This window comes from Schistosoma mansoni, chromosome 4 (assembly GCF_000237925.1).
Source record: "Schistosoma mansoni strain Puerto Rico chromosome 4, complete genome".
Classification (NCBI taxonomy): Eukaryota; Metazoa; Platyhelminthes; class Trematoda; order Strigeidida; family Schistosomatidae; genus Schistosoma; species Schistosoma mansoni.
This window is the reverse complement of record NC_031498.1, coordinates 261,757-287,158: the sequence shown is the minus strand read 5'-3', so window position 1 is coordinate 287,158 and position 25,402 is coordinate 261,757. Positions and strand designations below refer to the sequence as shown.

The window sequence follows — 25,402 nt, the reverse complement described above, 5'->3', positions numbered from 1 at the left end:
GTCAAAATAACACAAATACATGACTGCACATGGAAACATGATGTTTAAGTATCTATTATACGTTTTGCAATTATATCAAAGGGTTAGAAAATATTGGCGTAAAACTACAAATGATTTGTTTTCAACCATAGTTTATCAACTCCATTTTTTTAGATAAAAATGGGGTTGATGTATACTACGCAAATGTACTTGATAAGTAGATTAAATTACTGTTGTTATTACTATTACAGGCACTTCTACTAGGATAGTAGCAATCGTAGCGGTCTTAGTGATTATTGTGAATCAAGATCACAAAATTGTATTATGAATGCAAATAATGAACTATTTAATTAATTTCATACAAAAATATTATATAATACTTTATCCCAATATTATTAACCCTATAACATTTTTGTCAATTTTCGTAATTTGTTCGCCTTTTTTTATAGCAAATTCGTGATCGTTCTGGACCACGATTAAAAGTTCAAATTGAAGCCTATTTAGATAATCGTGTAGATTGTTCATTACTGCTAGAAGATGCTGAAGCTAAAGAGGCAGCTGTTCTGGAACAAGAGCGTTTAGAAAAGCAATTGGAATCAGAAATGATTATAGCTAAAAAATCTGAAGAGAATTTCAAGGTGTGGTTGTTTTTCGTTTATTCTTCCTAAGTTAATAGTTTTGTTTTGTGTGATTTATTGAAATGTCCGTTTAAATCGTCACATATTTACTTCGATCTTGATAAATCTTCTGACTGAACGCTTAAATCGGTTTTTATAAGCTTTTCTAATAATCCCAGGCCAAATCTATGCTTAATGCTAGTTACGATTTTCTCGGTAAACGAACGAAGGTCAATGATACAGTGACAAGATAGGATAATATAATCCATTGTCCCAGGCCCCGCTAACTAGAGAAAGAAGTCCAAGACGAAGTAGGGGAAAATATATTCCGTAAGCAGCCGTAGTACAAGCAGTCGTAAGGGGGGAAACTCAAATATATATATATATATATACAGCAATAAATTGTCTCTGGGCAGCATTACAAAATAGCACATTCAAAGATACAACGGACCAATAGCATTTAAGATATTTTACAGGTGGGAAATTCGACTCGAAAGTGAAAAGAGCGCTTTTGGCGCGAAAACGAAGAACTTCAAATTTTCAAAATAAAATTACAAAATTAGGCCATTTACCAAGTACGTTCTGGGGATTTAACATCCCCAACAACGACAGTTTAAACACGGGAGAAAAGAAGCGAAATATGGAAAGAATGTTTTACTACAAGGTTCCGGAACGCTACTAAACATAGTATCAAGATAGGCAATCATCCATTCAGTAGTGTGGCACGTGACTCTTCACTTTCTAGGTGGTTCCAAGAAACTTCTATTCAGTGCTGATTAGACAAAGTGTTTCCTAGCGTCTTCAGGGCCGCTCCGGGCTTTTTTGAGGAATATTTTAGACCTCCCCAACAGATCTATTGTTTTATTTGAGTATTCTGTGTTTGATTTTTGCGTTTTTCTAAAGTTAATTCCACAAACTTGATACAATAAGTGGTATGAGTAATGTATCATAAAAAGCACTACATATTCACCATATACTCAATCTGTGTTAAGATGCTTAAAAGAAAGTGTCACAAGCCTTGTATTTCGCCCTGCATCAGTTGGTGCTCATCGATAAAGGGTATCTGCCTGCTGCTATACTAGGTAATATGAAGTAGATCAGAAAAAAGTTGGCAGAGATCGTGCTACGGTTTATAAAGTCACTAACTGTCAAACTTTAGTCTTGCTAAGAGATGCGGGCATCCTGGCTGAGTTCTCACTGATCCTTTGGTGAACGATTTAGGTATTATGGGCCAATACCAGCAAAAAATATGCAAACGTACCTATTTCTTATTTTCCTTCAGGTTTCGACTTTTAATTTTGTTTTATAATTCATTCCATGATTTCACTCACTTATATTTAGCTAAATTTCCAAATTGTGACGTTTTTTCACTGCCGTTGATACTATCATTTAAACCCATTTGATTTTCGTTTGGCTAGTTTCCCGTCCTCATTTGATTGAACTGAAATTGACTTGAGCCAATGAGTACTTTCATCAGGTTTCATATTGTCTGTAACTAACCAAAGAAATTGTTGCTACCTTTAAAATCAAGTGGAATGCTATCTTATGACTGTGCTCAAACTATATTTTATTAAATATGTTCTCTCTGCGGTCTTGTTTCTGACAAAATAGAAAGACAAAATAGATATTCTCCTACCGTAACCAAGTTAAAAAACATAAAGATTCACCCAGAAAAGTAGCAAAATTTAATTTCCAGTCATTTAGTGTACAGTTTGGTGATTTCCTCAGTGTATGTCCTATCCACTTGCAGTATCTTTTCCTAATTTTCTCTTCAACTCGAAGCTGGTTTGTTCTCTCCCATAGTGGGTGGTTGCTGATGGTATCCGATCAACGGATGTTGAGTATCTTTCGTAAACAATTGTTTATAAATACTTATACTTTTTTGATGATGGTTGCAGTAGTTCTCGAAGTTTCAGCTCCGTATTGTAGGACTGTGTTGACGTTCGTATTAAAGATTCTAACTGCCTCCAACCGAATAACAGTTAATTTAATGTTGATTAGTGGTTAAAGTCTGTCTAGAGGTTCATCATGTGGACAAGTATTTTGACCATACCAGTTTGACGATAAAATCAAATCGATTATATTTGGTGGATTAAAAGTTAATTCACGTAAGGTCGGCCTATGGAATCTCTTCTACTTGTGAGTAGCCATAGTTGTGTAACGAATTGAGATTTATCTCAAACATAATGTAGACAAATAGAAAAGATCCACAAGGCCTAACCAATTAGCCTCATCTTTGAATTGTTTCAGTAGAAATCCGGTACTTAATTTTAACATTGACAATTCATTCATCTGACCTACATTCTTTTAAAATCTTTAGCTCAAAGAAACTGAACTTCTTCGTGTTGCTGAATCATTACGTATGAAAAAACGAGAATTCGAAGTAGCTGCTGCTGATCGTGAATCTGCATTGTATAAACAAATCAATGAATTACATCGTAACATTCAGTTGGCTCAACTAGAAATATCTGATTTGAGACAAAATTTACATCTTTTGCAAACGTGTACCACGAAGTCATTTACTACAATGTCCACTTCAACACATTTTGAAAATTCAAGGGGGAATTCATCAATAGCAAACAATAGTACTGACCCCAATTCCTCATCTGATCCACCCACATTGGTAACGCGAGCTATGTCTACCGAAGATAATTTTTCTTCTTTGCACCATTGTAACGGTAACAATGGGCAACAAGATAATTATCATCCTAGTCCTTCTGGTTCCGAAACCTCATTAAACACTAACACTAGGGACATCAACTGCAATAAACAAGGCTCTTCAAGTGTTTATACCGACGCAACTTCATCATTAATGTATCAGCCTAAATTGGATGTTCAGTAAAATACTGAAAAGCAACAAGAAGCACCCGTAAAACCCCAAAGAAAAATAACTGATCAAAAAGTAAATAATCTATGTAAGTGATATTCAGTTATATACTACTGGTTAGCAGTAGGATGTCTAAACTACGTGTAAAATTAATCAAAAACCTTCATGTCCTGGATCATTAAGTCAGAATCTAGCGGGTATACAACGAAGCAGTTCGCTTCTTTATAGATGCTGAACGGAATATTTATTTTTCTTCACAAGTCCACTGGTGACCGATTATTTATATTCACACTAAATGAATTTTCAGTAATTTCAGCACAGAAAAATGACTGTGCAACTTTTATTTCTCAGTGAGTGTATGGTAAAACTTTCTTTTATACAGAAATCATATTCGTTTACTACATAAAAGCCTTGAGTAGCTTTCTTTTACAGTAATAAGCACGACTTTTCAACAAAGATTTTGAAAACCTCCACTTCAATACACGAATTGTAAATAATTCTTTTTTAGTGTCATTTGACAGTCGTGAGAGGAATACACCATAATAATGCGGCAGCTATACACACAACCAACACTTTTTTCTAACTTTCTTACACCATGAAAAGGTTATTTCAATCTTATTAATTGTGAAGTTGGAAAACTTATCAGTGTTAGTTTTTTCGACCTGTGAGGATTCGTACGTATCATAAAAATATACCTGCATACCACTAGTCAAGTGCGAGCATTTTTTTAACTATTTGTTTTCGATTTAATAGTTCCAGCTGCATATTTCTAAAATTCTTTCTACTGATACTCAGAAAAAATTGTATGGTAAGTGCGACTAACTATTTCAAAGTCTTCATCTTGATCATAAAAAGACAACATCCCCGAATATACTCGTTACCTGTAAGTAACAACTCACCGCTATCTCATACCTCAATATAATTGACAGCATAACGCCTTAGAATCCAACATTTGTCGACTTTTAATCGTGCTAATTTCGTCAGTAGGCCTTTATAGTTCAGTTAAACCCCATAAAACAGCTATCTTAATGTATATTACTGGAATGAATTATTAGGATAGGGGGGATCGGAAACTATTTTTAGGTGGTTGACAAACATCAGAATGACTTCTAGCGCATTATGTATCCTTTTTTTCCATCTTCTTTATATTTGTTTGTTTTAGTTCCATCTTGTACCTTACAAAATTCTACTACATGCAAACAGTTAGCTAACCAAGCAGCTAATTATTTAGCCGAACTAGTCAAATTAGTTTCTAGTTTATCAGCAACAGAACTGTTCAATGCTGAACATGATTCATCCAATGATAATTTAATTATGATTTATCCAATCGGTTGGGAATTTTCATATCTTTCTTGTCCTTCTCATCGATATCATGATGATAGCGGGACCACACAGTTAACAATATCACTGGATACTATATTCAACGATCAAATATTCCGGACATGTTATTTAGCGAATATATCTATGAAAGCTGAAGGAATCTGTACCAACTCGGAAGATTTCTTTCATATTTATTCTAATCAACTACCGGATTTATGGTTTAATGCATACAAAAAGTTATCACAGAATTTATCAAACAAACAACAAACTTTAACATCAGTTAATTCATTGCATAAGACTGATGATTCAGTTAATACAAAGTGAGAATAATCTTTCTATTCAAAGTTGTTTTTGGAACTATCTAACATTTCCATTAAAATATTAAATACCTATCATAAAAAAACATTAATGATAAATATTGTTCATCGTAACGTGGTTAACAGTTATTTCATTTTATCATGTGCCCCCAAATGCCCTGGTACGGCCGAGAGTGGGGAGAGTCCGCTCTCCTTCTCCAAATGCTCTCACATGGCCAAGCGAATATATAGCCTCTGCCAGGGAAGTCCTACTCACTGCCTTCTCGCACCACGGGTGTTGTTTACGAAAGTGAGAGGACGAAAAGCGAATGTCCGGTGCTTTAACCGGGCTGGTGGACATGGAAAGTTCACCTAGGGGAGTTGGAAAACCCTGATTACAAACCAATGGTGCACATGGGCTCCAGTATCCTGATGGAACAAATGGCGTACGAATCAACCGTTGATCACCGGCTACCATGGGACTGCATCTCCTCACGATGCTCCACTCCCTTGTGGATCAGACGTTCAGGTCAAAGGCTCGGGGTGTGGCCCTCTAAGAAAACCACCTGCTTCAGTCTGGGCACCTGGGCAGTATCACAGCCCTCACACAAATCGAATGAGATTTGTAAGGCGCATATTTATCTGGTGCTTCCTTGTACCAATATTTATGTGTTTAAATAAATAAATAAAACATTTTATCATGTAGAGTATTTTAACTGACATACATCTATGATTTTATTTTACCTGAATTATATTTAGATCTAGATAAAACTTGTGCTAATTGTTAATCTTAGCGGAAAAATTTAGTAAAAACCGAAAATTAAAGTCTTACTGAACTATTTCTTAGTGGACAATTAGCTTAATTGTTCAACCATCTGATATTGAATCAGTGAACCCGAGGTTAAAACTCCTCTTGTACACATACTTTGTTTTGGAAAACCATGTAGTATCATCAACATTTAAATCAATTGTGTCTCAAAGCTGAGTACATGAAATCTTCATGATCAGTATTTTTTAGCTTGGACAGACGGTCCATGTCGGATGGATAGCAAGGCCTTCTTTTCTATTGAGGGCAGTAGGAGGAGCTTCAGTTACTCGCGTTTCTTTGTAGTTGGAAAAACCGTTTTGTATTATTTTGATATTTTTAATATCGACTTGATTGCTGTTGAAATTTGCTTGTAAGCGTACAGTATTTTTTTAGGTAAGGCTATTCTCAGGATCATTGTCATCACAATATAATATTGGTCAGATAGTCATTTTAAAACTGATAGCGAAAGCAAATTATATGAGACTTCTCAACCGCGCTCATTCATAATATTTTACGGAATCGATATTATGGCATTGTTAGTATTACTAATATTATAGCTACCACTAACTGAAGTGTTCGTTGTCTTCGACTATTCTTTGATGCGTAAACGTATGCTGTTTATAAATTAATAACACTGAACGAAACGTGATTACTCAACTTTATTAGTTATTTGTGATTTTATTGTTGTCATCGTTGTTAAACAACTTCATTTCTTAATAATCTTACATGTCTTATTCTTTGTGCATTCTTCTCTTTCCTTAGACATACAAGCATTTTTGATGATCTCCATAGATTGGGACTTTTAGAAACCTCCTCTAATAATCAGTCACTGGAAAATATTGAAGCAGTCAAAATCGTCTATAAGGATAAGGAGATCGAAGATAATTTATCTAAATCAAAATTAACGGAATATTTATTACATTTGAAATTGAATCCTATTATTGCACAACGTTTAATAAATGAAATTCATTATATAACAGAAAATCTTATAAGTAATAATAATAATAATAATAATAATAATAATAGTTTTATGATAATGAATTCATCAACTATTGAATTATTCGATCAAATTGAAAACATATTTCAAAAGTATTTTAGTCAATTTAATATGGACAAGTTATTCTTTTGTATTACTGATACTAATAGAAATCAACAACGTTGGTTCTATTTACTCAGTTTACTTCATGGTAGTCTTATTAAATTTACTCTAATTGAAGAATTGAAACTTATTAACGAGGTAAGATTTTATTTGAAAAGAAAAATGTATGCATACATTGTTATTTATTAATTTACTGTAAGTATGGATCTTTTGAAAATTCCTCTGAAAACTCAACTTAATCCAGCTATAATAGACGGATTTTTTTTTTATATTTTCATTCCGAATTCAGTTGAACGCGCTCGAAAGACCGGGAAATCAACAGCCCTATTAATTGGTCATAAAAAAATAATCGACTTCCTCCTGTTTATTAACTAGTATCATCATAATTGGGCGGGGAAATAAATAGATTTTCTGAATTTTATTCATTTTCTTTGATGTTGAATGCTGTTGGTTAAGAATAATCAGTTGAAACACGAATTTGTTTTGTAGATTGTGAGGCGTATTTGTGAAATGACTTGCTTTTGACATCGTTTGTATCAGAACGATTTTCATGCACAAATCCGACAAAAAAATATATACAAAGTTTGGTTGAAGTCACTAGAAGATGAATCTCTGAAGCTTTCTGTTGATCAAACAAATTGTTTCATCTTCCATTGATTCTTTTAGGGAAACGATTGTTCAGTCTGAATATTTTGATGACTGACACCGCAACAACAATTATCTGGTCATTTACGGAAATCTTATATTCCTCATCAGTATACATTTCAATTTATATCAAATCGAAACCTTTATCAGATAGATTAAATACCTTTTCCTTCTGATTAGACAATCTGATTTGTGTTTGAATATTAAAACTAAACAAACGTGTTGTCGTTGTTTATTTATTATTTATTTAAACACATACATTGGTACAAAAGGGCACCAGATACATATGCGCCACACAAAACAATGAAAATAGGAAGAGAAAGGATGAAAAAAGGAGGACTGAAATGTACAACCGGAAGACTCTTTCAGTTAAGAAAGTTAAAACCACTCTTTATGAAGAAAGTAAAAGAAGGTTACAGCAGGCTCGCCACTAGCTTCTATTCTGAGCCATATTTGATAACGTCTCTAGCCACTGTGTTGTACCATCTCTCGGACCCCAGCCAGGGAGTCGTGAAGGACCAACAGAAGCTAGCCCCTTGCAGATTTCTTTCATACCACGACAGCCATTTGTTCCCTTACGATACTGGAGCCCATGTGCACCATTGGTTTGGAATCAGGATTTTCCAACTCCCCTAGACGGACTAGCCGTGTCCACCAACCCGGTTAGAGCGCCGGACATTCGCTTTTCGTCCTCTCAATTTCGTAAACACCCGTGGTGCGAGAAGGCAGTGAGTAAGACTTCCCTGACAGAGGCTATATTCGCGTGGCTATGCGAGAGCATTTGGAGAGGGAGAGTGGACTCTCCCCACTCTTGGCCGTACCAGGGCATTTGGGGGCGACTGTTGTCGTTGAGTTCGATTCAGTCGTATGAATTATATGGTGATATCCTGTCTTTCTTTATTGAGGTAATTTTGTATAAGTTTGTACAGGTCGGAGATAATTTTCATCACGAATTCACATCATCTGGAAGAGTTGTTAAAAATCAAATGAACACTACAATTTTTTCCTCGTCTTAGATGTATACTCCTTTTCTTCTTAAAATGTTTACTTTTCGTTTGTTTGTTTGTTATTCCTCCCCACAGAATATATCATTAGTTCTTGAATGTTGTACAAGTCTACTAGTCAGTACTAAATTACCATTAATTATACAATTAGTTTGGAGATGTACAAATATGTTATTGAATAATCACAAATCAACTGGTTTTCAATTGAAAAGTTTAGATTCTGTAAGTTTTGTTTCGCTGTTGCCATGTTAACATTTATAAAAGATGTACTGGAAACAATCTCATTATTTACTGCGTTTTAATTGAAAAAAAAGCTTATTGACTGCTGCTACACTGGCAGTCTTTTCATGCTTTTGTTGCTTTGTATGCACTAGGACGGCTGTGTAATCTGCATAGTCTATTTCATCCAACTGTGTCCAAAGTGCTCACTGTATTCTGTACATCTTCTGAGATGTAGAATTCTTCATAATCCAGTCAACACCTAACAAGAAGAAAAAAGGCGAGAGCAGACATCCTTGTCTAACTTCAGTCTTAAATTTGAAGCATCTATGAGTTGCCTTGTATGCATGAGTTTGCAATGCAGTTTTTCTTAGTAGTTCCGTATAATGGTGACATTTTCTTACGTCAAAGATTTCACAAGGTTTCCCTATCCATTCTGTTGAATGCTTTCTCATTATCAAGGTAGTCGATGCACAGCAGCGAGTTCCAGTCTATTGATTGTTCAACAATGATCCGCAGTATTGCGATTCGGCAGAATAAGGCGAACCCCGATATATTTCAAAGTAATGTGTTTATGTGAAAATTATATAGGATACTCGTATCATGCTCTATAACCGTCTACTATCACTGGTTGGATTCCGAAGAGACTAATCAGCACTTCTGCATCATTTGTATACAGATCATTTAAGTTGAATCATGCCTCAAACATGTTTGCCCAATTAGGTATAGCTGTTCTAATATCTCATGAACAGGGTAGGCTCAATAAGCATACTTTTAATTGAGTTTAAAACTCACTTCAATCTCTCTGGGGGTATTGATCTGTATAATTCATTCGCATTAGATAACCATCAATCTTAAAATTTTAAGTATAATTAGGTCACTTGGTAGTTTCTTAATTGTCTTCAACGCTTTTGATTTCAAATATTCTGTATGACGATGCGTTATCTCTCAGCGTAATGGTGTCCTTTTATACATAATATTTTTATCTATGTATTTTGAAAGCAATGTAATCCGCGTTACATAATGGTTGAGAATGTCCTAGAAATTTCACTTCCATTTCTTTACTTTGCATTCTTATTTTTACCAATAAAAGTGTCCATCATAGACGTGTATCCTATATTCCTGTCAACGGCGTTTGCTCTTCATTATGGACTTTGTCTTTTAATGTATAATTGTATTATTCCTTCAAAGGTCATTTACAAACTAAATACACCGACGAATCGTGCCGTAATATTACCTGTTGTAGAAACACTTATTTTTTCATTGTAGAAAACAGTCTTCGTGTACTTATTACGTGCGTGCTTGTGGAAAATGTTTGCCATGTTGCTTGTATAGTGTTTCCTTCAGACAACCAGCATAACAGCGATGCTGCCCTCAATGAGGGGTGGGGTTAGAAAAGGTCGATCCTAAAAATGCACACCTCGCCTTATCCCACGGATTTCCGTCTCCGGCGGTAAGGTCCTTTGAAGAACGGAGCTAACACGTCAAAAATCCCCCACAAAATGGCCGTGCGTGACCGGCATCAAGCAGTTGTCCCTTGGGCACTGCCATTACGCTCCCAGGTCGTTATGGCCAACACTAATCCAACTTCCTTTTCGGGTCCCTCAAGAAATACCCTTCCACGGTGTGGGCAGCCGGGAAGTGATATTAGCCCTCATACTCATAACTGCACACGAGACCAAGTTGGTCACTTTCAAATCCCTTCTACACCTAATAACTCTCTTATCTCCACGACTAACCCTTCCCACGTCCTTTTATCACCTCGCACTGCTAGGGCAAACGATTCGAGTACGCGGAACGTTATTCCTGGTCTCCTGAAACCACACTCTAAACTACATGTAGGAACTTTTAATGTCCGAACATTGTGGCAAATAGGACAATAGGCCTCCTTAGCTAGGACTTTAGAATCTTACACCATCGATGTGTTCTGCGTCTCCGGAACGCGCATACAAGATCCGAGTAGCGTCATTCGTTTGACCTCACCTAATCAAAATAAAGAACCATCTCGATACACGCTTCGTGTATCTGGAAGCCCTGATGCTGCTTCCCGTGACCTCGCTGGAGTAGGTATAGCATTAAGTCCTAGGGCAGAACTAGCTCTTTTAGACTGGATCCCAGTAGACAGTCGTCTATGCGCTGTCCGACTAAACGGATCAGTAAGAACTCGGAAATATAGGAAAACTCGTTGTTGCCTCTTCGTCGTCTCTGCCTACTCTCCCACTGACTGCAACTCAGACGATATAAAAGATGAGTTTTACAGGAAACTTTCTGACCTTCTCCGAAAAGCTAGGCGTTCTGATGTAGTAATAGTGGCAGGTGACTTTAATGCTCAAATAGGTAAATTAAGTGAAAGGGAAAGACACCTGGGTAGATCTTATGGTGTCGTGGCTCAAAGAACAGATAATGGCGACCGTCTGTTGCAGCTGTGCTGAGATAACCGCCTATTTCTTGCAAACACTAACTTTAAGCATAAGGAAAAACATCTTTTGACATGGCGACCCCCGAATTCGTCCCAACGTTGGACCCAATTAGATCACATCGCTATCAGCCACCGATGTAGGGGCTCGATAGAAGACTGTCGATCATTCTGGAACACATGTTTAGACTCAGATCATGCTCTAGTGCAAGCACGTATCTGTCTGCGTCTTACTGGACGTAGGAAAGACACCGCAGGGAAGCCTCTAAGGGTTCTACTTAGTGATAGGCAAGCTAAGAATATATTCCAGGAACAACTGGAAAAACAGTTAGACAGACATGTAAGTTGTGCCCACCCCGAGGCAGCGTGGGATGACATCCGAAAAGCTATGGAAACAGCAGTGATGTCTGCTAATAAGGTAAACCATAAGGTTAGGGAAAAACAATGGATCTCGGCAGCATCTACCGCACTGATAGATGCTCGAAAACTCATCCCATCTGGCTCTGAACATAACGAAGAGCGGAGTCAGCTTAAGCGCAAGCTAATAAAAAGCCTACGCAATGATCGTGAACAGTGGTGGGTAGCGAAAGCAAGAGAGATGGAAAAGGCAGCGGCAATAGGTAACAGCAGACAGCTATTCAGACTCGTTAAAGAAACCGATATTAGGAACAAAAGTATCAGTGAAACCATCTCAGATAAAGATGGGCATATCATTCATTCTCAATCCAGGAGATTGGATCGATGGGCAGAGCACTTTAGGGATCAGTTCAACTGGCCTTCAGCCACACTTCAGTTATCCATGATCCCCCGTCGTCCTGAATGGCAAATTAATGTGAATCCTCCAACTCTCTACAAGGTTGAAAAAGCTATAGGAAATCTAAAGCGAGGGAGAGCAGCAGGCGCTGACAGGTTTACTCCTGAGATTTTTAAGGATGGTGATCCAGTACTAGCAGCGATATTGACTGAGGTCTTAGGTAGAATCTGGGAACTGGACGTAATTCCATCTGACTGGTCCCAATCACTGTTTGTGCCAGTCTATAAGAAAGGACAAAAGTCCTCCTGTGACAATCACAGAGGAATCAGTTTGACTAATATAGTGTCTAAAATATTAGCTTCAATAATACTTAGGTGCCTAACCAAAGCTCTTGAAAAGCAGACTAGAGAAAACCAGGCTGGTTTTCGACCCGGACGTGGTTGTATAGACCAGATATTCACTCTACGTCAGGTCCTAGAACATGGACATACATTCAGACGTCCCACAATGGTAGTATTTCTTGACCTTAAGGCGGCATTTGACTCCATTGATCGTGAGGTTCTATGGCAGTGTTTGTCAGTAAAAGGAGTACCAAAGAAGTACATTAACCTCATAAAGGCTCTCTACTCGAACACAACTGGTCGAGTTAGAGCCTATGGCGAACTGTCATCAAAATTGGTTACCTCAGGTGGTGTTCGTCAGGGCTGTCTACTCTCCCCATTCTTGTTTAACTTTGTCGTTGACATGCTTTTAGAGATAACACTCTCATCATCTCAATCTCCAGGAGTTGAACTTTTACCGGGTGGCTCACTTATTGACTTAGAATACGCCGACGACATAGTTTTATTTGGTGAAGACGCTGACAAAATGCAGAGTCTTCTGACCACTATAAGCAACTATGCAGGCATGTTCAGGATGCGATTCTCTCCCTCAAAGTGCAAAATGTTACTTCAGGATTTGGTTGCATCGACACCTGAACTAATGATAGGGAGTGAAGTAGTTGAGCGTGTTGACCGCTTCCCTTATCTTGGGAGTCTCATCAGCCCTTGTGGTCTGGTGTGTGACGAAATCTTAGCACGGATACAGAAGGCTCGTCTAGCTTTCATCAACTTGCGTCATTTATGGCGTAGGCGAGATATCCGTCTAGCAACAAAAGGACGGGTTTACTGTGCAGCGGTCCATTCCGTCCTACTTTATGGCAGTGAAACATGGCCGATAAGAGTAGAGGACATTCGTAGGCTACTAGTGTTCGATCATAGGTGTCTTCGAAGCATTGCTCGTATATCCTGGGACCACCGGGAAAGTAATGCAGTTGTTAGGAAACGGGTACTAGGTAATGATGGCAAATCGATTGAAGTAATGAAACTTCATCAGTTGAGGTGGCTGGGACACGTGTTACATATGCGCAACCACCGACTGCCCCGACGTGCAGTGTTTCATGGTGTAGGAGTAGATATGAAGAAAGCTAGGGGCGGCCAGACTTAAACGTGGCACAAAACCATGAAGTCACTGACAATTGGACTGAGCCATGTTGGTAGGTTTAGACTACCTGAGTTGGATCCGCGAGATGATAGCAACCGATGGTTAGAGACCTTAAATGATATGGCTCAAAATCGTTTGCAATGGCGAAGGTGCATCCACTCTTTGTGTTCTACAAACTTCTAATCTTCTGAATTCCTCATGTCTCTATCTTTTTTCTCTTTCCAAATTTATTTCACTGTATTATACTCCATTAACTTCAAACCCTAATCTTTCGGATTACTGCTTATACTCTTACTACTTCTACCACTATGGGATTTGAATCGACAACTGCATGTCTGTGCTAATGTGGTATGGCAACTCGAACTGATTTACGTACGTACGAAGTTCTACGTTGTGACTGACTGACTGACGGAACATAAGGAGAGACATCGTCTAACATGGCGACCACCTGCACCAAACCAACGATGGACTCAAATAGACCATATTGTCATCAGTCATCGTTGGAGAGGCTCAATAGAAGATTGTCGCTCGTATTGGAATACTTGTTTACACTCTGATCACTCTTTAATACGAGCACGCATTTGTCTGCGCCTCACTGGACGCAGGAAAACCACTAAGAAGACCCATTAGGATTGAAGTGGAGGACGAGAAAGCCAAAAGTAAGTTCCAGGAACAACTGAGTTCACATCTAGGCAGTTCTGTAAACGAGGCTGACCCAGATGTTGCTTCGAAAGATATACGAACAGCTGTGGAAACAACAGTAACATCTATTCGTAATTAAAACCATAGGGTTTCAAAAAAAACCAATGGATTTCTTCTGAATCTATTTCACTAATGGATTCGCGTAAACTCATCCCATCAGGCTGTGAACACGACGAAGAGCGAAAACAAATCAGATCTAGGTTAACCATAAGTCTACGGAACGATTGTGAGCAGTGGTGGGCAATGAAAGAAAAAGAGATGGAAAAGTCAGCGGCTGTAGGCAACACCAAGCAACTCTTCAGACTAATAAAAGAAACCGAAATTAAGAAGTCGAGACCATCTCGGAAAAAGACGGAACCGTTATCTGGTCTCAACCCAGACGTTTATAACGACGGGCGGAAAACTTTAAGGAGCAGTTCAGCTGGCCTTCAGCTACTGCACAACTACCCACTATTCCCAGAAAATTTGAACGGAACATTAAAGTAGGCCCCTCGACCCTACCTGAAGTTCAAAAGGCTATAACTAATCTGAAACGAGGAAGAGCGGCTGGTCCAGATGGATTGGCTCTAGAGGTCTTTAAATATGGTGGTCCAATTTCAACGATTAGGTTGACTAATATTTTTAGCTAAAATCTGGGAGTTGGACGCAATCCCATCCGACTGGTCGCAATCACTTATTGCCCCAATATATAGGAAGGGGCCAAAATCATCCTGTGATAACCATAGAGGGATTAGTTTGACTAACATAGTATCTACAGCATTGGCCTCAATAATTATCGGGCTCCTAATTAAGACTCGTGAACTGCAAACACGAGAAAATCAGGCTGGCTTCAGACCTCGTCGTGGCTGTATCGACCACATATTCATTATTCGTCAGGTTTTAGAACACAGACATGTTTATCGGCGTCTGACAATGATAGTTAGGGGTGGCCAAACCAAAACGTGGCGTCAGTGCTTGACGTCACTACTAGTTTTAGCCATGTTGGTAGATGCAGACTACTTGGTTGGGATCCGCGTGACTATCGTAACCAATGGTTGGAGACTCTAGGTGACGTGGCTCAGAATCGATCACAATGGCGCAGGTGTATGCACTCTTTATCTTCTCTCGAACCATTAGATTAAAATTGCTTCTTATCTGTCTTCCTTTCTACACTATATCCTTATATACAACCCATCTTTTATATACTACCACCACTAAATTAACTACTTCTATGAATCCGGTGTTCATCTTGTTGTGCTAACGAGGTATGACAACTTGGACCGATGCATTTATGTGCTTGGTCCTACGTTGTAGCTGACTGACTGACTGCTCATTATTTGAAGTTTGTGTTGAATGAATGGTCCTGAGTATTAGTTATTATTTTGAATCCCGTGTTCGACAAACAAATGAAATCCAGATAGCAAGTTTTCTTTAATCGTTTACTCTAGGGTGATAAAAAAGCGTTAACTTCATTTCAGTTTGATCTGTTCGTGCACTGTGCTAATAATTTCGCTACTCCAATTTTAATACTGTGAACAGAACTACTTCTACTCTCCTTCTTTTCCTACCTCACTGACTAGGGTAAGAACAGCAGTTTTGTAGATTAAACTTTTTGATATTGATCCAAATACATTGTTTATCAATTCTATATCAATAAAAAATGATTAGAATATTTAGAATGAGTATTTGTTTATCACACAAATTATTGCAGGAATGTCTTGAAATTCCATGAACAGTGTTCGCAATGAACAATTTACTGTGACAGAATTTCAACCTAACTGATATTGATTGCCATTTGAGGTTGCGAATCTCCAACACAGTCAAGTTGATCAGCGTTGAAGTTAATGAAAGGGAACCACTACGGTAAAACAAACAAGGCTTTGTGAATTTTCTATGCTTATTGAAAGTAAATATAAAATATATCACCAGGATGACTCTTCTCGCCGTTAAACCTTTATGGAGGAATTATTACTACAGGATCTGAAGGTCCCAGCATCAATCTTGCATGCGATCGTTCAGTTGATGGGCAAGACATATAATTCAGTTGGATGCTTTTGGTGATGATTAGTCGAAGTGGTCACTTTCTTCATTCATACATGAGCACAGACTAACAGTGCAGCGATATGATATATTACTTACATCGATGTAGACAGTTAACTATAGACACACATTTCATTGGGAAAACGTCAAAATTATGGTTCAGGGGACTCCTAAAAATACCAGAAAATTTCCATAATCATGGCATTTAGATCGCCCCCAAATGCCCTGGTACGACCGACGGTGGAGAGAGTGAGCTCTCCCTCGAAATGCTCTCACATGGCCACGCATATACAGACACTAACAGAGACGTTCTTACCCACTGCCTTCTCGTGGCGAGGGTGTCGTTTACGAAACTGAGAGGACGAAAAGCTAATGTCCGGCGCTTTAACTAGGTTGGTAGATATAAAGGATCCAACTAGGGGAATCGGGGAACCTTGGTTTCAAACCAATTTATTTATTTCTTTAAACACATATTGGTACAGAGGGGCACCAGATATATATGCGCCACACAAAACAATGAGAATGTGAAGAGAAAGGAGTGAGATGCATATATATAAAGGAAAAAATAGAATAAAAAAAGAGAAGAGTAATGATGGGGGAACTGAAATGTACAACCAGAAGAACTCTTTTAGTTAAGAAGGTTATAACCACTCTTTATGCAGAAAGTAAAAGGTTACAGCAGGATCGCCATTAGCCTCTATTCTGACCTCAACCGCACGGGGATCATTCCCAAACACACATGATCATCTAAGGATTTAGTAAATCCACAACAATTTTCCGCACTGGGATTTTCCTCCGAGCCGCTAACTGTCGAGTCACTGTGCAATAGTGGGTGATGCTCCTTCAAACATTTGTCAACGGTTGAGGTCGGGGAATGCTGAAATTGTAGGCTACGCCATTTTGGATAATGGCTCTGATGTAACATTGATCAGGTCAGATTGTTTGAAGTTGCTCGAGCTAAAGGAGGATCAGACGTCAGTTGTAGTACAAACCGTAAGCGGTAACAAAACAACAGGGGTTACAAAGGCGCCTTTCGAAGTATACTCTTTAGATCAATCCGAGCATGTTAAGATTGAAGGAGCACTGGTAGTGTCGCGAATACCCGGACATAAGCCGACGAAGTCAGTAATGAACAGCTTAGGCAAGTGGCCGCATTTAGGTGATGTGTCCTTAGATATTCTAGATTCTGGCGAAGTCGTATTACTGATAGGTTGTGACGTTCCAGCAGCCCATTGGGTACTTGAGCAACGGTTGGGTGGAAGGAGAAGTCCGTACGCCGTGAAAACGCTGCTAGGGTGGACAGTCTTTGGACCTGCATCTGATCTAGACCTTAGAAAAAGATTCGGTAATAATACAAATGTGGTACAAAATATAAGGGTCCAAGTACGTAAGCCTAATGATGGGAAGTCTGACGACATCGATTGGAGTGATGAATCAGTATCAGAAGAAGATGCGAATACACAGATTGTGAACATGAACACGTGCTCTGAAAATAGGCATTTTGTGGTCCCGATACCTCGTAAAAAGATTTCGAATATCGGAAACGGAAACTATAAAGTAGCAGACAGGGGATTGCAGCGTAGATTGTCCGAGGATAACAACCTACCCACCAGGTATACGCAAGGGTTTGAGACCAATGTCACTGCGGGCTATATGAAGAAGGACCCTGAAGTAAGATCGAGGTTAGGTTGTCGCTCTCGTCATACAGTGTCGAACCCCAAAAGACCAGAGAATCGGGGAATGATTTTTGATTGCGATGACAAGCTTAATACAGTCCCCCTTTATGATATGAGTTGCGAACGCGTTAATGAGATTTCTCAAGGAAGAGTAAACTACTTCGCAACTTCTGTTGCAAAGAAAAGAGATAAAGTAATTATGGCTGCAGGAACTTCGACCCATAGAAGGTGGCCTTTAGGAATGGTCAAAGGTTATGAAGCAAATAGTGATCGGAAGATAAAGTCAGTAACCAGTCGAACGAATAAGAGGTTAATGAGTAAGGCTTCCATAGGGAGGACGGGTAGGTGTACTGCTGTAAGTCCTACTCGTTCCTTTAGTGAGGATTATACTATAAGGTGAACCATGGCAAAAAACATCAGAGTAGCTTGTGTAGTATGGAGGGATTTTACGGGCCGGTGTAAGATCCATTTTGAAGGTGAAAATCCCTCCATGTATACATTTGCAATTTCTTCTTTATGGTTTCTTTATTTGTACATATTGTTAACTTTTTTGATGCCAATTGAGACTGTAACGTTTAATTTTCTCGGTTTTCCTATCGTTTTCATTGAGTTTCTATGTTTCTTACTGAACTGTATATAATTTGCTTTAATTAATATTATTCTGGCGGCTGCCATATTGACTGTTCGCTCTTCGATTGTGCGGTTTGATTTTTGACTGGGATCGTGCATTTTGGTTGTAAATTGGAGCACTTTCCCAGAATTTGAAACACTTTGTGTTATAGAACAGCCGCTCAAACGGAATTTTTCTTGATCTATCCAGAAAGGATAGAATAACAGTTACTTTTTGGTGTGTTTGATTGATTATTTTGGGATCAATTATTGGTTGAATAACTGGGTGGTAATATTTGTTTAGAACCGTTATTACCCCAATCGCTTTGTTCTGATTTCGATTGTAGTGCGCGTCTCTAATTTTACTCGTCAGTTATTCAACATCCCAAACCTAGTTGGAAACTAGGTTTAGATCTTACACTGCCTATGCCCTAACAGATTGCAGCCCGGGTGCAATCAAGGATGCATTCCACCACCAGTTAACTGTTCTTCTCCAGAAAGCGCGTTCGACAGATACTGTAGTACTATCCGGAGACTTGAATGCACAGGTCGGGCGTCTAGGCACAGAAAAGAGTCGTTTAGGTGGCCGATGGGGACTTGTTGGTTGCAGGACAGATAACGGGGACCGTTTACTGCAACTGTGCACAGACTACAATCTGTTTCTGGCTAGCACTAACTTTCGGCACAGTCATCGCCGGTGTGCCACCTGGCGTCCTTCCTCTGCACCTCAAGCCTGGACTCAGATTGATCACATCGCGATCAGCTACCGCTGGCGTGGTTGTGTACAAGACTGCCGCTCCTTTTGGAGTACCTACCTGCAGTCTGATCATGCCCTGGTCTGCGCCAATCTCACCTTACTTTTCAGTGGCCGAAAAATTGACCGTCATCAACGGATTGATGTTAGTAAATTGGTTGCAACTTCTGTTGCAAGTAAATATCGAACCGAGCTAGCTTCTAGGCTAGCTACCATTCCACCGAAAAGTATAGATGAGCATTGGTTGTATAACTGCATGACGCCATGAAAATGGCGAGTAAAGCCGCTTGCAGCTTCGCGAAACGTCCCGCTTATAAGCACTGGGTTTCTTCTGACCACAAACGAAGGCTATTACGCAACGACATTGGGCAAAGCTTGCGTAAGGACCGAGAAGCCTGGTGGTCGGAGCGTGCTAATGAGATGGAAGCAGAAGCTGCATCTGGTAACTGCCGGAAGCTCTTCCAACTCATCCGAGCCACTGGCAGCAAGAAGTCTGGTGTGAGTGAAACAATCTACGAGGATGACGGGATGCCAATCACTAACATCTCTCGACGTCTTGGACGATGGGCGGAATTCTTCGAAGGGCAGTTCAACTGGCCTGTTGCTCCAGCAACATCAACCAGTTTGTCCTGCCCCCCATGGCCGGTGACGACTGATCCACCAAACGAGGCGGAAGTCCGCAAGGAACTCCAACTCTTGAAACGCTTCAAATCACCTGGCCCAGATGACTTACCTCCGGCTCTTTTTAAAGATGGTGGTGACTCTCTGACTAAGGATTTGACTGTGTTGTTTGCAAAAGTTTGGGAGCAAGAAAGTGTTCCAACATCATGGAATGAGTCGATAGTCGTCCCTATCTTTAAAAAGGGTTCACGTTGTTCCTGTAAGGATACACAAATTTGGAATAATAGGGAGTGAATAAGCGACATGGTAAATAATAATAATGTTAATTGTCTGGCATTTAGTAAAAGCGTGAATTGGATTGTCAGTAGAAATCATCATTTCATTTATTTGTGTGGGGGCTGTGATACTGCCCAGATGCCCAAACTGAAACAGGTGGTTTTCCTAGGGGGCCACACCCCGAGCCTTTGACCTAAATGTCTGATCCACAAGGCAGTGGAGCATCGTGAAGAGATGCAGTCCCATGGTAGCCGGTGACCAACGATTGATTCATACGCCATTTGTTCCCTCAGGATACTGGAGCCCATGTGCACCATTGGTTTGTAATCAGGGTTTTCCAACTTCCCTAGGTGGACTTTCCATGTCCACCAACCTGGTTAAAGCGCCGGACATTCTCTCCAGGATCCTAAAGGAACAACTAGTGTACGAACCAATTATTGGTCACCGGTTACCATAGGATTGCATCTCCTTACGTTGCTCCAATGTCTTGTGGATTAGACCTTTTGGTCGAAAGCTACGGGTGTGACCCGCTATGAAAACCATCTGCCTCGATGTGGGCACCTGAGCAGTATCCCAGCCCACACACAAATCGAGTGACTTGTGTGGCGCATATGTATTCGGTGCCCCTTTGTACCAATATCTATGTGTTCAAATAAATAAGTAAATAAACATTTAGATCAATTGGTAATCGATGGATATCGACTAAATCCGTCAGTCTATACGGAAAAAGTCAATCAACTACATGTTTAGAGGTCAATCGAACAGAAAGAAGTAAAGATAAACATGCCAGTCATACTGACTCTATTGAAAAGCTCACAAAACTTGTCGCCACTGAAATATAGGGGGTTCCAGTGGTTTTAAATTCAATGAAGTATTCATAGCGTAATGTTTGTCTCACTAAACAGTATGTGGATCATTTATTTGATCTTTATTGTTGATTCCACATATCTCTTTATAAAAAGTCTTCATTCAATTGTGTGACGCGAACTTCTGTACACTTTTCTTCTCTTATTTGGGTGCATGTATGCCAAATGAGGTTGAACAATTCCAGTCCGTAACATCAATGAAAGGATTCAAACATCCTTTACAAATAAATCCAAATCCACTCCGTCACACAAACCAGTAGCTTTCTGGACTCAGTAATTAATTGAATAACGCATTGGGCCTCTTAAAGAAAAAATTACCAAGTTTAAGTCCCGATTTAAACATGAACACGGGTACAGATTCATCTGGTTGATTAGTCCCTGATAAGATGAGAAATGCGTCCTAGATTCCACGGCTAACCACCGTCCAATTCTGCTTAAAATAGCGAACAACTACTTTCAATTTGTTATAAGAGAAGAAAGTATAGCTAATGGTGATTCACTTGTTTTAATTAGTGTTTTTATTGCTTTGTTCCATTTAAAAAGGTTATGATTCAGCTGAGTCATCTTTACTTTTGTTTTTCTCTCTCATTTGATTATTTGTTTGCTTAAATGGTTGCGTTTTGGCTAAAGACAAATTATTTTTGATAGTCTTCGTGAATGTTGTGTCTGCATGTATATATCTATATTTAGAAATGATATCAATTTGACAGTCTTGTTGTCTTTCAGCTCATATTAACTTGGTTAGTAGTCCTGTCTGTTTTTTCTACTACTATTCGTCCGGATTATTTTATGTACAGTAGATATTTTAAACTGTTGAAAGCATATAGTAATAGTAATACGCTAACTGTGAAAATCGTCTTTATTTAATCTACATTTATCCTTCAGTAGTTTCTTGCTTATTTTACAGTTTGTAGTTGATATTCGTCATGGATTAGTCTCTATTGGGGTGCCAATGAAGTATCTACTCAGTGCTATCTGGTTTCAATAGTATCCATACTGAGATCAATCCGTGATGAATACACCCTCTCCCTCAAAATAAATTAAAATTTGTACAAAACCATTTCATCTAAATTATGTAAATATTGTTAATTCTTTTCGTTAGAAGTACAGTGCATTTCCATAGTAATTAATGTAGTAAAATACTCATAATAATGTCTAACTTATGTAACATGTTGCAGATTGATATCCTAGAAATCGACTGTCTACATTAATATATAACTGTTATTCAGTAATTGGAAAACTTGTTACTCGAAAACTATGAATCAATTTTCTGTTTGTGAACTATTATGTATCTTGAATATTGAGTTATTGATTCTAAATGTCATTAAAAAAAGATTGGTATTTCCACAACTTGTGTTCCTTGGTATGTATAGTTTCTTTGGGCGTATGTATCTGCATCCTAGTATTGATTACTCCTATTGTAACTTGAACACTATACTTATCGTTCCAAACTGTAGACGGTTATTCACTAGGTTACTAAATCTACAATAGTCAACAATATGATCAACTTGGTTTGATATTCATTATTAGTTGTAAATAGTTGTGTGAAATAGTGCTCTCCTGTTTGGTACAGATCGATAATATTTATGTCCAACGTTCTCTTGGATTCAGGTTTCAAGCACGTATTCTGTCACAACTTTCTTTGTGAAAGTATTTATACTTGTGATTGGAAAGAATGTGAACTTCATATTTTCATCCCTGATAAATCATTTCTTATCCGATAAGTCATAATCTCTTGTTTGAAAAATTTGAAACAATACATTAAGTTATCTGTCTGATAGTTTCTCCTTCTGCTATTTATTCAGTCGAGGTTTGGAAATAGGTTCTGTGAGCTTATGATTACATGCAGTAGGTTCCTTTTATGTATTTAAACAAAGTGTTATTCATTAAATTGATTATTCATATCTTCCCTGGTGTTTAAATGAAACCAAATGGAATGTTTCTGACATAAAGTCTCATGGATAAACACTGAAATGTTTTACAACTTAACCCTATCGTTCCACTGTGTGCTGCTTAAACACTCGTCATTGTCTGTTACCAACATTTTATCTAATCATTGTTTATGGACGAATAAGGACGATTCTTTATTTTGATAGCTTTGGAATTGTCTAAAAAAATTCATATTGTTTCTTTGCTTCTAACTCCTAATATTTTTGTAACCATTGATATGTGATATAGTTATTTCATACACCTTGATATATATTACTCACGCCTTTTAACCGTCGTGGAGGTGCATCGGATCTTGCTTTTTCCCTTGTGTATGTTGAGGCCTACTGATCAAGAGACTCCTGATACACTAGTTGTCTTGCTTTTCATTTGTTGATGTGTATAGAATAGAAGGTATAAGCCAACTGCGAAGTCCAAATCGTCTAGTTGCATGCAAATTATCCATTGTATTCCGTAATTCCCCTCAGGTGTGGGGGTTTTCATAATCCAATCAACCATCAGAAGGAAGAAAGAGAGAAGGTAGTCCTCAGTATGAATTCCGGATGATGTTGACGATTTTTTCAGGTACACCATATATATATATATACATGCCTTCTCAACTTTTCTATGCTTTTAAAATTCTAGCTGATAGATTGGCAGTTCACGTCTCCACGAATATCTAATACTAAAAGTCAAATAGTCCAACACGATCAACAATCCTCCACAACAGAGATTCAAGTTAATGAGGTGAAGTTTTTGAAAACAGATTTCATGTCAATGTTTGTCAAACATATCATGAAAATTTCACCAAGTTTATTAAATTGGACATCGGAATTAAATCAGTTGGATGTTGTGTCAAGAAGTAAACTTTAATAAGATTATATAAATGTTTTAAGTATTTCTTGTTTATAATTTGCTAGCTAGCTTGACTTTTTTTAACTTACGTCATTTGTGACATAGAGATATCCATCTACCAACGCATGGGAAGTATGATATGCTCATGACATACATTAACTCTAAATACTTTATCATAAATATTTTAGAAACATTTTTCGCTTTTGATAGAATGATGGAGTAAACAATGGTAAGGTTCGGGGTATGTTGTTCGGGTAAAGTTGACCAATTGAATGGTAAGACTGTGAGTCTTCAAGGATCAAAGTATCTGAGAAATGTATTAAGTATGTCCAACCAGTGCTTACCTTGGTACACAATGTCTACTGATGTTGGAAGAAAACTTGGAGCGACTAAATCAAAACGTACTATCAGTCACTGAAATCATTGACTGTTAGTCTGAACCATGTTGGTAGTTTCAGACTATCCCGTTACGAGCTCATATAATATCGTCAATCAGTGCTTTCAGAAGTTGCAGAAATTACAGACTATCTCAGTAAATTCTGATAATCATACAATGAACAGTTAATTTGCAAATTAACAAGCAGTTGTCTCAATCTTCACTGTTTCTTCTCTAATTCCATTGTTCATGCATTTTCCTACCGATTGCGCTTCATTTCAGTTCTTTCCTTATCGGTCTTCTGCGAAAATACATTCTATGTCTGACCAACACCATATACTACTTATATAGATATAAGTAGACCACACCACACTCGTCCCCCCTTTTAAGCATCTGTTCGTGCGGTGGTTCTGCTCGCCATGCCACTACTACTCTTTTTTGACTTCTTCGATGTTCATCTTTTCAATTCCATCAAAGTGTTCTGATATGGCATAAAAACTTGGGTTAACACATATTTGTACTTGGCTCTAAGTTGATTATCGGAAATCAACTTCTGTTTTCTAATTTCATGGTTGAAGCCAATCGATAAAATAATTTAAATATCAGTTTTGTTATGGTTACCAGGCAGTATATAAATACAGGTCCATTTAAGTACGTGCTGATCAGTAACTCCAGATATTCTTGTTCTCCAATCAGTGTGTTACACTTCTGGGTTGTCATGCCTAATAACACTAGTTAAGCGGTATTGTTGTTGCAATAGAAACTATACATTTTCCAAGTTAAAAAATAGAGCCATAGTGTAGTGGTGGAATGCTGTGGTTTGCAAATACTGGATTGCTAGTATGGATCTCGATTTGGGTACCCGAATAGTAATCGGTGCTAGTCTTCCAACAACTAAATTGTGGTCTAAAATTGAATAAATTAAAAATCCTGTACTTAATCTTTTCACTTTGTATATATAGAAATCATTTATTCGTTAAAGTATAATAGCAATAGGTTCTACAAAGTTAAGCAAAATTGTACTTGATTTTTATTATAACTGCAACAATAAATTGTTTAATAAAATGCATCACAACTCCTCAATTCTTCATAGTGACTAACTACTGCCTAGTTGGTATTGATAAATTCTAATGAAGTTCATGTTACATTAATTATTTTTATTGTTTGGTTTTTTTTTCTAGTTTCAATATCTGATTTATTCAAACGTATAGAATATGTCAAATCAAATTTAACATTTTTAATTCATTATTCTAAAA

General features: G+C 38.1%; 1 protein-coding gene across 2 annotated transcripts in view; it reads left to right on the top strand.

Moving 5' to 3' along the window:
* The window catches only part of Smp_141590.1 (formin-like), a gene marked incomplete at its 3' end in the record, with an annotated part of 41,681 nt that overhangs the window by 6,432 nt on the left and 9,847 nt on the right, over nt 1–25,402 (top strand). For both annotated transcript variants that reach the window (XM_018796465.1, XM_018796463.1), the window contains 5 exons: nt 429–617; nt 2,917–3,274; nt 4,586–5,063; nt 6,610–7,084; nt 23,561–23,777. In XM_018796465.1, the coding sequence (XP_018651603.1) occupies nt 429–617; nt 2,917–3,274; nt 4,586–5,063; nt 6,610–7,084; nt 23,561–23,777 (1,717 nt within the window). The remainder of the gene's footprint in view (nt 1–428; nt 618–2,916; nt 3,275–4,585; nt 5,064–6,609; nt 7,085–23,560; nt 23,778–25,402) is intronic.